Raw genomic sequence first — 12632 nt, 5'->3', positions numbered from 1 at the left:
AAAGAACGAAAAAATTATAATGCTACTGACTTACGTGTTATGGTATAAATAAATTAACAGAAATATATAACGATGTGACGTTACACTAAAAAAATTAATAAACTAATAATGTGTAGCGACGTGACAATCACATTAAAACATTACTTGAAAATACTAAGAAAAAAAAAGAAGTTTTAACGAAGCACTACAAGTACTGTTCATTTTTAACGAAAAATCATATTTTTACCTTTCACTACACATTTATTTGTCATTTTTCATTAAAACTAAATTTTTTTTTTCAAACTTTTCGTTAATTTTCTTATAAAAAAACAGGTTTTAAGCGGGTTTCTCAGAGCATAATAACTTGCTTAAAATGGAACACAAATGAATGAACTTTTGTTTCCTCTTTTAACATGTGGCCAGAAAATCCCCCAACGAGCGTATGTGGCATCTCAAAATATTCATATGGATAATGAAAGTGACTCAACAATCCACTCTCCCTTGTACACGAAATGCTGATCTGCTCTGTCTACCTATCAAAACCCACATTGGTTGGACCCCGGCCCCACCCCACTCTCAATTAATAAATCCAACATTACACATACAAACAAAACAAGTAATCAACACCGACCGCTTAACCCTATTTTTAATTTACCATTGTTTTTCTGTATTAAGGTTTATTAGTATTCTTATTTATCTATAGGAGATAGATTTTATGTATGGTTCTCGTAAAAAATGAATTCAATTCATATTATTCTTAACCTATTATAAGGCCATCCTATCGCTACACTAATGATAATAAATTTATCTAAATTACGAGATAAGAAGGTATAGAAGATGGATGCTTTGTTTTAATCAATTTTCCTACGCTCAAGTCAAAGCGGAGATCTTAGATTTATGGCCACATTGCAATAATATTTTTCTTCACCTTCGATTGATCGTTCTTAGTTTAACATACAATTTCGATACCAAATTATTATAATCAAACTATTTTATAGTTAACCTAAATCCGCATCATTTTTTGTAAATACATCATTTAATTAAAAAAGATGAACTTTAACGAAAAACTTTCGGTACTGTTCACTTTAACGAAAAAACCACATTTTTACACTAAAAAGTCAATCCTTGTACTATTTACTTTACCCTTTATTTTGTCCTTATCGTTAAAACTCAAAAAATTCAAATCATTTTCATTAATTTTCTTTTAAAAAAAACTCAGATTTGAACTTTTGGCAACAAGCAAATAAACAAAAACCAAATAATAACTATTTAAAATTAATCTGCAAAAGCGGCGATAAAAAGCAGCAAGGCACTCAACGTTTTCCTGATTATTTAAATAAACTTTCTACTAACACTATCACCGCCGATTAATTAAAAACAACAGAGGGAATATGTCCTCTTCTCCTCTCACCTTCTCTCATAAATACTGACGCAACTCTAGCTTGTCCCGAATACAAACAGAGTGCACTATCCCTGTTCTCTCTCTCTGCTCGCCTCAGCTCTTTCAGTAGGGTTTTTTTTTTCTCTCTCTAGAACTCGCACAATCCAATCGGACCGACATTTTCTCTCTCCTGATTCCCTGTCCTCGGCAGGACGGAAGTGTGAGCGAGAGATATGGAGTCGTACGCGCTACATTTGGCCATGGCGGCTCTGGTTGGAGCTTCGGTGGTGGCTGTGTCGGCCTACTACATGCACCGCAAGACCCTAACTCAGCTTTTGGAGTTCGCCAAGACGGTGGAGAAGGAGAGGGAGGGCGACTCCGACGGCGGCGACTCGCCGCAGAACATGAAGAAGAGTAGGAGTCACGCGCGGCGCAAGGGCAACGGGTATTACCGGCGGAACGCGGCGTCTTTACCGGACGTGACGGCGATTTCTGGAGGGATTGATGGTGATGATCATAGGCGCAACGGATTTCTACCCGTCGACGGTATTCCGGCCGGTTTGCCGAGGCTGCACACTCTCCCGGAAGGTATGCTCCACTGAACTTGACACCAGAGTGATCAATTTCGCTTTAATTTCTGACTTTCAATTTGATACGTATAGCAGTAACGGTACGACGTCGTGTTTGGACTGGCTTCATCACTTAGACTTGTGATGTAGTTTTTCATTAGATTATCAATGCCTTAATTACTCCTTCTAAATTACTGTGTGTTGGTATTTGGTAATATAATTTTTGTACTAATAGAAATGCTAATAGGTTTTCCCATAAATGGTGTATCTTTATGTGGAGAAGCATAGGAAGGACACTCATTTACTTCTCTTTTCTTGAGCCTAAGCAATGAATAAAACAAAAAAAACTAAAACTTCGTGTCCCTTGGTCTGAGAACTTCGTTGTTGAAAGCCACCGCCGAATTACTTGAATAAGCCATGAAGAAAGAAACAAAGAAAAGGAATTGATGGTATGTTGTGATTGTGCAAATCTTTAACTGTCGAATGACGACAAGGAAAATACTACAATATGCACGACACAGATCAGTGCGACAAATTTACTATATACAACACAAATCCGATGAGACAAATTAGCTATACACAAAACAAATGCGATGTGACAAAGTTTTCAAGCATATGTTATCCATGTGCAGACCGGCAAATGGATTTTAAATTTCATCTTTGCACACCTTAAGGTGGCACTATTGGCTGGGACATGATGGCAAAGAACTTAGTATGAAATTCATGCAAGTAGTAAGGAGATATTTTCTTTTACGATGTAAATTTGTTTATGCTTGATATTGTTACCAGGACGGGGTATAATATGAAGTGTTTAAAGCCCAGTGTTTCATGTGTTTTCATTTAACCTCTGATTTGATTTCTTGCCTTTGAGTAAGATCTCAAGGTTACTTTCTGTCATCCTCAAATTGTTGTTATGAACAAACCAATGAGATAGGTGCCAGTTTTCTATTCTGTTTAAGTACAGAGTTCTTCTTTTTCAGGGAAATCTACTGAGCTTGCGAACTCAGTTAAGAGAACCGGTAGTCTTATCCGACCAACTTCTCCCAAGTCTCCAGTTGCAAGTGCAAGTGCCTTTGAGAGTGTGGAAGGATCAGATGATGAAGACAACATGACTGACAATTCTAAACTTGGCACTGTAGTGAGTTTATTCAGCTTCTGTGCATTGTGTCTGTCAGATATGGTGCAAGCGTCCATAATCTTACTTGCTCTATATTGACATGGGGCCACACATCATTATCACACAATCCAGCGAAAGTTTATTTTTCAGGCGAAATATTTATGTTGATTTCTGTTATTCTCTAAACTTTCTTACGGATCTTTTGGACTATTTTGACATCACTTGCAGGGGCCCGATGGTAAGATAATATATGAAAATTTACCGAACCATGTTAATGCCAATGGAGAACAAATACCTATAGCTCCTTCAAGTATGATTAGGTCCCATAGTGTATCTGGTGACCTGCATGGTGTCCAGCCTGATCCAATTGCAGCTGATATCCTAAGGAAAGAGCCAGAACAAGAGACTTTTGCACGACTGAACATTACTCCAACGGGTATGAACTCTCTCGTCCCTAGACGTACACATTTTTGGTTGATTTGTTTGTTTATTTATTTCGTGCATATATTTACAAAGATGTGTACCCGTGAAGTGTTTTGGATAGACCTGCTGTATATGATTGAACATGACTTTTCGCTGCTCATTAAATAGATACTAATGCAAATAATCATATATATATATATAGTGTTAGGATCCAGGGGACACATGCCTTTGACACACGTTTTTGTGGGGCCCAAAGATAATGTATTTCAACGATCCAACCTCCTACCTTTTATGTCTTACCTCAAAGATCATGTCTACTCAAAATCACCCAAATCCGAAACCATATGACTGTTGGATTAAATCAGTGTTTCTTTGTTGAACCATATTTGTCCATTTTCTTCACTACAAATGAATGTCTTAATGGTTTTTGATTTCTCTATATTTTGCAAGGATGATCTATGAATAATGTACTAAAGTATAGGCGGTTTGGATCATTGAAATATATTATGAAGTGTGCCCTACAAAATGGGTGTCAAAACATTCATATATTAATGCTAGTAATATATTAATTCTGTTAAATTTAATATCAGTTTGAAGAAGCACACATATTCTGGTTGTACAAATACTCATGGTCAAAATCTGAACAATGTTCTTTCAACTTCCCATGTTCACCATATTTGTGCTTCCTATTTGTTGGTTTTAATGAGTTACTGATTGCGTTTTTTAACTAGTTTTAAAAAGCTGATTGCAAATTGTAATATTGAAACTGGGGAGTTAGGATCTCATCTTCATGGTTCTATCTTTGTCTATAATTTTTTCAGAAGTGCCATCTAGCGATGAAGCGGAGGTCTACGTGGTTCTTCAAGAATGCCTTGAATTGCGAACAAGATATTTATTCACCGAGACAGTTGCTCCGTGGGAGAAGGAAATTATATCAGACCCCAGTACCCCAAAACCTAACCCAGCTCCATTTTCTTATACTTCTGAGGCGAAGTCTGATGTGAGTTTTTACTTGTTAATTTAGTCTATAAGCTATAACTCAGGAAACCTGTGTTCTTCTGTTGTCCAATTAACATTCTTCTTTATTCGGCAGCATTATTTCGAAATGCAAGACGGGGTTGTTCGTGTGTATCCAAATAAAGATTGTAAGTGGCTGTTTTTGTGTATCGTCTTTTGTTTGTCATATCTGAGGCATTTTTATTCATTTGCAGTGTTCTTTTTGATGAATTTCCTATGTAGAGATCTTGATACCCTCCCTCTTTTGCAGCAAAAGAAGAACTTTTTCCTGTTGCTGATGCAACAACCTTTTTCACTGACCTACATCACATACTCCGAGTTACAGCAGCAGGGAATATCAGAACTTTATGCCATCATCGGCTGAATCTTCTGGAACAAGTAAACAGACTTGTGTTGATAATTAATACTTATTAGTCATTAAGACTCCTTCCAATGAACTTTCTATGCTGGAGTAGTAATAGTTGTTCAACAATGTTCTTATTTGTCTATCATTCAGAAATTCAATCTTCACTTAATGCTTAATGCGGATAGGGAGTTTCTGGCTCAGAAGAGTGCTCCGCATCGTGACTTTTATAATGTAAGAAAAGTAGATACACATGTTCATCACTCAGCATGCATGAACCAGAAACATCTTTTGAGGTTTATAAAATCAAAGTTGAGGAAGGAGCCTGATGAGGTAATTTGAAATCATTATGCAGATATGTTGTCGAGTGATTTTCTATTTTTTTCTTCCATTTATTTCTGTCAAGTGTGGATAATCATTCCAAACTATCAAGTTTGTAAGGTGCTATGCATATGGTCACTCAACTGTTGGTTTCAATGAGATTTATTATAATGTTGGTTATGGTTATTGCATGATTTTCGCTAATACCTCATGTTTTGTGCTTCTTGTCAGGTTGTAATATTTAGAGATGGAACCTATTTGACCTTGAAAGAGGTTTTTGAGAGTTTGGATTTGACTGGGTATCCTTTTGCCTATTTGAATTAATAAAAAGATGCATTTCGAGTCTTACTATCAATCCTTGTTCATGTATTTCTATTGTATATTTTAAGCTATGGGATGTAATATCTGTTCGCATTTGTTTCAACAGGTACGACCTAAATGTTGACCTTTTGGATGTTCATGCTGACAAGAGCACATTTCATCGTTTTGATAAGTTTAATCTTAAGTACAACCCCTGTGGTCAAAGTAGGCTCCGGGAGATTTTCCTTAAGCAGGATAATCTTATTCAAGGTATAGTTTTTTGTTTTCTCAACTATTTTAAGGTTACTGGGTGATAGTAAAGAATTAGATTCTTAAGCCATGGGCTTGAATAGTTGTTTCTATCCACTTCAGTCAATTTTGATGAAGCTTAGTTTTTTAGTCGTTGATCAATGTATGAAGTGTCAGATTTGATAATCTCTTCTTGAATAGGACGTTTCCTTGCTGAGCTGACAAAACAAGTGTTTTCTGATCTTGCTGCCAGTAAATATCAGGTGCTTCCTTGCTCCAGTATGCAGATAGTTTTTACTTGTTCTAGTTTCTATCTTCTCTTTGTAATTGTTTTGCAAGTATGCTTGTTAAGATGAGATTAATACTCTACATTCTGGTGGCATTTTTAATTGTGTGATTTCTTGATTCCCCAATGAGTTATATATAAATTCATTTAACCATAGGCATATGTCGATAAGATTTAGGTTTCTGAGTTATCATTCCGTTGCCATGCCTGAAGTTCAATGTCATTGATATGGAACCAATGCCACTTCCTCTACCTTCTCTCTCATTATCGTGTGTCTATGTTATCTTTCTGCATGTTTGGATAGATCAACCTCGCCTGATGTTCCATATTTCTTGTGCAGATGGCTGAGTACAGGGTATCGATATATGGTAGGAAGCAGAGTGAGTGGGACCAAATGGCTAGTTGGATAGTGAACAATGAATTGTACAGTGAGAATGTTGTTTGGTTGATTCAGGTAAACACAAAATTCGCAGTTCGCTGTGACATTTATAAGAATCTTGGGATTGTATGGTACTGTTCCACTTAAGCACTTTTTTAAAAGTCTTGAATGCTACTCATACTTATGGTTCTTGTATTTTCCTCCTTCTTTCAGCTGCCCCGGCTGTACAATATATATAAGGAAATGGGAATAGTAACATCATTTCAGAACATTCTTGACAATATCTTTATTCCACTGTTTGAGGTTACTGTAGATCCAGATTCCCATCCACAGTTGCACGTTTTCCTGAAACAGGTTTGCATCTTGTCAAATTGTACAATTTTTCCCCTGAAACATCTCTCTCTCTCTCTCTCTCTCTCTCTCTCTCTCTCTCTCTCTCTCTGTATCGTGTGTGCGTTTCATGTTTTTGAAGCATTTATCTATTTCCAAAATAAATGCTTGAGTTAAACATGTTTGATCTTCCAGGTTGTGGGATTAGATTTGGTGGATGACGAAAGCAAACCTGAAAGACGCCCCACGAAACACATGCCAACACCAGCACAATGGACCAATGTATTCAATCCCGCATTTTCATACTACGTGTACTATTGTTATGCTAATCTCTACACATTAAACAAGGTACATGTTCTGCAGTCCAAAGATTTTTATGCCATACTATGTGTTCTATTACCTAAATTCTATTCCCCATACAAGTTTGAGCAGCTTTGTGACTAGAGTAGCATAGCTTCTTGGGAATCCTTCTTTGCTTTTCTTTTTCCAATGTTGTCAGTCTCGTTTGCTTTGGTTGCAACACCAGGGCTTAGATTCCACGAACTTTGGTTGTTATTTACTCACATATTTTGAGGTATCTTTACAATGTTTAGTGGTTGCTTAACTCGTTTTTTTAGTCTTTGTAATTGTGACACCATGTAAGTTTGTCATGAATTGGCATTAGGTGCTGAGCTGTTGGATTTTTGTTTTCAGCTTCGTGAATCTAAGGGCTTGACGACAATCAATCTCCGTCCACATTCTGGGGAGGTATTTATTAAAAGATATATTTTCTATTTGATCACAAGTATTACATAATGCGAAGTCACTTATTCAATATTTTTCAGGCTGGTGACATTGACCACCTTGCTGCAACCTTTCTTACCGCAACTAATATTGCACATGGAATCAATTTGAGAAAATCTCCTGTACTTCAATATCTATATTATTTATCCCAGGTAAGGAAAATTTTCATATTTTATATAAATGACTTATCTTTTGCAATTTTTTATTGGCTACCATGTGTTGTTTGTCTCATCAGATTGGTCTGGCTATGTCACCTCTGAGCAACAATTCATTGTTTTTGGACTACCATCGGAACCCTTTTCCTGTGTTTTTCTTACGGGGTCTTAATGTTTCTCTTTCCACCGATGATCCTCTCCAAATCCACTTAACAAAAGAACCTTTGGTGGAAGAATATAGTATAGCTGCTTCTGTAAGCTCTCTCTCTCTCTCTCTCTCTCTCTCTCTCTCTCAAGGTATTAAAGACCCAATTATTTATAAGTCCTTCCTTTACACAGGTATGGAAATTGAGCTCATGTGATCTATGTGAAATTGCCCGTAATTCAGTCTACCAATCAGGTTTTTCACATGCACTGAAGGTAAGTTACTGCGTTACTGAAGTACATAATCTATGGTTCCCGCATCTAGCTATATACTAGAATCGAGTGTACAGTTGATTTCTTTAAAATATGAACCACGTTTATATTAGTTTCCCCAATCTGCACTCGGTTTTTGGTAAGTTTTTATTTCTACGATTTCTCTGATATTTCCGATTTGTTCCTCTAATGTCGAACTTAAGTCATCAAATTTTGTGGTGCAGTCGCACTGGATAGGCAGAGAGTACTACAAGAGAGGACCAGATGGAAATGATATCCACAGAACAAATGTGCCTCATATCCGGGTGGAATTTCGTGACACGGTGTGGAACTTTCTCTGAGATTTCCAGTCATGCTTGTTCTATGCTTCATCTCTCTCTCTCTCTCTCTCACACACACACACACACACACACACACACACACCCGCACACACAAGCCTTGGGGAAGACTGAAAGAACAAAGAGATATACCAATCACTGTGCTTGCAGATTTGGAGAGACGAGATGCAACAGGTCTATCTCGGCAAGGCCATTATCCCAAAAGAAGTCGACAGGTGAATCCCAAAGGCATGTGCAACTTTAACCCCTTCTTGAAGAGTAATCTGATACCGGAGGTAGGACTGGATAGCGATTCTTGTTCAAATAATAGGTATTTTGGTAGGAAATCTTACAGAAACACATTTTTTCAGGTGAGGAAGTTGCATCTATGCCCCGTACCTCTGTGAAAGTATGATAATCATGGAAACTGAGATGACAGGCACCGGAGAAGAAGCGCAAACACAAGGCAAACTGGGTCGAGAATTGAGGTGGACATGTATATGCTCAATCAAAAAGTACAAACAGCGAGAAAACGCGACTATAATAGCCTTAGTTAAATAAGAAGTGGTTTTTGTACCCAAGTAATTAGGGGTAGTTTAATAATTAGCTTCCATGTTACCTAGATACTCTACTGTCGCAGTTAGTTTTATGTAAAACCATGTAAGATGTCGCCGTACAAAGGCTTATCTATGGCAAGAAGGAAAATCTCGCTTTGTTTCGAGTTATGACTCGGTTTTGCTAATATACTGCATCACATGCTTACAAACTCAGCCTTGCGCTCTTGTAACTTCACAGTACAGCGCTAGCTGTCGATATGCTTCATTGTTCTACAGCACTCATCGTATCATGGTCGGATTTGATTGACTGGTGATGGAATAGGGACATGACTCATGAGGGCATCATTCAGCACCATGAACAATCCGGCCTGAATGGCTTCATGATTGATTCGTTATTAAGTATTTGATTCGTTGTTAAAGTATTTGATTACAAATTTCAACGGGAAAATTGCACTTTCTAATTCCATATATGTTACTAAACACACGAGAGTGTTAAAAAGTGAATTTTTATACTCATGTTATAGTGAAAGCGGGCTTAGTCTCACAATGGGCTAGCAATAATGTGATTCCAATTCGCTTTTGGCGAGAATCGAACCTAAGACCAGTCACTTAAAAATAAAAGAATACCACTAAACCGTAGTACTAAGTGGCAATAACAACAACCATTAGTAACTGACCAATACTAGCTATACAAGTGAACAAATCAAATAATGCCACTGGCAGAATCCTACCGCAGCAGCCAGAGCAATGCAAACATAACACAAGTAAAATCTGAAATTCGGATAACTTCAATGAAAATTGTCACTCCATGAAATGTCTTGGATTGAAAAATGAAGTCAGTTTTTCAAATATAATCGCCTCGTTACATTCTCTCAACTTAGATAACGGCAACTATCAAAAAAAGGAAAACAAGGAACGAGCTTTCGCCTCATAAGGTAACTTTGAAAAGTAACCATACAAATGTTATTCACTTGCAATGAAAGGAAAACTAATTCACTACTTTTTGTGCTGCTTTATCTCTTTTGTTATACCGTCAGCAAGTGAATCGACATCATTGTTCTTCCCGAAAAATTTCACAAATTCCATCTCAGGGCTCATCAAGTACCTGCACAAAATAATCATTGATTTCAATATCGGAAGGACACAAACAACTAATTGTTCAATTTCAACTCGAGAAAATGTTGATACATACATGACTATGGAATGATCCACAAGATAATCTGAATCTTCTTCTGTTGTCTTCATATAGTACACATGATATGCACGAGCAACACTCCGTATCTCATCCGGCTTACCAGTTAAGCCAATCAGCTTTGGATGAAACTCTGAGACAGTTGAGAAAACATCAGGTAAGAACTTACATTATGTTGTGTATGGTCATTCTTACTAGCTCTATGGTGCACACTAAAATCTTGAGATGTACCTTTCACATATTCACGGACTTGCTCAATGGTATCTCTTTCAGGATCAACGGATATGAACAGGGGTACTATCTCAATCCCTGCATCTTTCTCTGAACTCATGCAACAGACCATAAAAAATTTCAGGCATCACATGCTTGAGAATACAGAGAATAAAAGCTAGAGATCAAGCCTATTGAGATTTTATGATTTGCACTATCTGCGAGAATAAAAAAAAGGGTAGACCCTCGTAAAAACGCAAGACTTACGTAATTTATCAACTGCAGCAGCTAGCTTTACTAACTCATCTGGGCAGATATCAGGGCAGTGAGTGAAACCAAAGTACATCAATGTCCATTTCCCCAAAAAATCCTTTTCAGTTACTCGCTTCCCATCATGGTTGATAAGATTGAATGGACCCCCAATGGCAGCTTTTCCCACAGATGGTCCCTGCTTTACTTCCTTTGACGCTTTAAATATTTCTGCAGAAAAACAAATGTCAATTAATAGAACAAAAGTCATTTTAAAAGAAGTAAAGAAGAGAAAACACAAGCATTGAGTTTTGATGCCTTATGAGAAAAAGAGAGAAGCAATGAGTTGATACAACATTAATCACATTTTACTCTACACTGAATTTAACCGGACATAAATATTTGAAATGAACAAGAATACAAAGTGAAGTACTCAGTCAAAAAGACATATTTAATAGGTGACATGGGTGTGCTTAGTCATGTATTGTGTGCCTAATATAGCCGTATGAGTATTTATCCCTGACTTAAATCAACATTAAGCAGCTAAATCTACAAGTTAACTGACCAAGCTGGCGGGAATGTATTATACTTATTGAAGGCTGGAAGTGCATAAACATATTTAAAGCTTTTAACATACACAACCGTCGTCTTCTGAGTCCAAGCTGAAAGCATTCTTAGAGAGAACAGAACAAAATGCTACTTTAACCTCATATCAGCATTGGCAGTAGATTGATAACACAACTACAAAGCTTCTTTTGGAAAGGAAAATCCATTTGGCATAGCATAAAAACTTGATGACAGGTATTCGTTATGCATCAAAAACAACACAGGCAACATTAAAGTTCACCGTTGACAAAGTTGCAGACTAGTGAATACAAACCCAACATGCAAAACTCACATACATCCAACTCACCATAGTAGTCTACCTTCAATATGTTGTCTCTTTTCCTTGTCGTAATAGAGTATAATTCCGGCTCCAGTCGCCACCAGCAGCAGAAAACTCAACCACGAAACAGGCTGCAAAACCACGACAAAATCAAACGAAATGTCAATCACATCTTCACATTCAAATAACTAAGAAAAATCGTTATATGGCCATTGTAAAGATTACCCCTCCGCGAATAGATTTCCCAGCATTACTACTTTCACTTGATTCCCCAGATTTGCTCCCTTCACCAGATTCACCAGATTTACCAGAATTACCAGAATTTTCATTTTCCGTGGTTTTGGGTTCTGGGTTTCTTTGATTTTCCGTCGTAGTATTGGGTGTCGTCGAAAAAAGACATCTTTGATAAATCGTCAACGACTGCGGTCCAATCGAATACAAAAAAAATACAGAAAATGAAATAAGCTCGAGCTGTTTGGATGCAGAGAAACAAAAGGGAAATAAATAACGCGAAATCTTGAATCTTTACTTGCTTTTTCTCTAGAGTCAAACGGAGTATTAGCAGAAGAGAGTTGAAGGAGACGAACCTGTCCGAGGAGTGGAAGATGCCGATTTTGGAGACAGTCGGCGAGCGGTGGCCGTGGAATCGGCAATCCGGATCGGATCACTGAGCGGTTGACGTGGCGGAGATGGTTTACGGTTCTGGAAATGATGGACGCCATGGATCGTGGAGGAGAGGAGAGAATGCTAAACCCTTCTCGGTTTTCTGGGGAAGAAAGCTAAAACCCCTTCCAGATGTCGTTTATTCTCTTTTATCGGATTTGTACTTTGCCCAAATTTTTTTATGGGCTTTACGTCTTTGATAGACAATTGAGTACCGGTTTGGAAATGCTTGTTAGAATCGCTTTTGTTAGAAGTCCTTATCACAAACATGTTCAAATAATTGTGCATTTTGAATTAAAAAAAACTTGGATGGAGAAGCACCTAGAAGAAAAGTGCTTATGGGATCGAAAAGTAGTTTCAAAGTTTTTGTCAAACATTTGCCTGTTTAGAAATGCTTCTTTGAAAAGCACTTTTGCAAGCGTTTCCTATAAAAGCTCATCTATTAGCACGTCAATGTCAAAGTACTTCTTGAAAAGGCACTTAATGTATTTCTTGAAGATGCAGTTAGC

General features: G+C 37.3%; 2 protein-coding genes across 4 annotated transcripts; one reads left to right on the top strand and one right to left on the bottom strand.

The window, feature by feature from the left end:
- The first annotated feature begins 1376 nt into the window (after positions 1–1376).
- LOC103965135 (AMP deaminase-like) lies at positions 1377–9091 on the top strand. 3 transcript variants are annotated; one of them, XM_048574793.1, is made up of 20 exons: positions 1377–1948; positions 2910–3067; positions 3275–3482; positions 4291–4469; positions 4563–4614; positions 4737–4864; positions 4983–5162; positions 5382–5449; positions 5578–5720; positions 5901–5962; positions 6326–6439; positions 6578–6718; positions 6890–7042; positions 7388–7441; positions 7519–7629; positions 7713–7886; positions 7972–8052; positions 8274–8372; positions 8538–8615; positions 8738–9091. In XM_048574793.1, the coding sequence occupies exons 1-19, from the start codon at positions 1594–1596 to the stop codon at positions 8604–8606; spliced, it is 2529 nt and encodes an 842-aa protein (XP_048430750.1). In that variant the 5' UTR covers positions 1377–1593; the 3' UTR covers positions 8607–8615; positions 8738–9091. The 3 variants fall into 3 exon arrangements, 1 of the variants encoding a protein (XP_048430750.1); XR_007254779.1 differs by having other exon boundaries at positions 1378–1948; positions 4983–5063; positions 8538–8662; XR_007254778.1 differs by having other exon boundaries at positions 1378–1948; positions 8538–8662.
- Positions 9092–9710: 619 nt separating this feature from the next.
- LOC103965136 (protein SCO1 homolog 1, mitochondrial) lies at positions 9711–12310 on the bottom strand. The gene is made up of 7 exons (XM_009378153.3): positions 12048–12310; positions 11686–11880; positions 11501–11591; positions 10593–10805; positions 10347–10436; positions 10116–10248; positions 9711–10028 (listed from the first exon to the last, which is right to left on the bottom strand). Exons 1-7 carry the CDS (start codon positions 12180–12182, stop codon positions 9920–9922), a joined length of 966 nt encoding a protein of 321 aa, XP_009376428.2. The 5' UTR covers positions 12183–12310; the 3' UTR covers positions 9711–9919.
- Between the last annotated feature and the right edge of the window lie 322 nt (positions 12311–12632).

This window comes from the organism of the source record quoted next, unplaced genomic scaffold, assembly GCF_019419815.1.
Source record: "Pyrus x bretschneideri cultivar Hongxiangsu unplaced genomic scaffold, Pyrus_bretschneideri_v1 Contig11, whole genome shotgun sequence".
NCBI classification, from domain to species: Eukaryota; Viridiplantae; Streptophyta; class Magnoliopsida; order Rosales; family Rosaceae; genus Pyrus; species Pyrus x bretschneideri.
The sequence above is the reverse complement of the archived record's forward strand: the minus strand, read 5'-3'. Positions and strand labels throughout refer to the sequence as shown.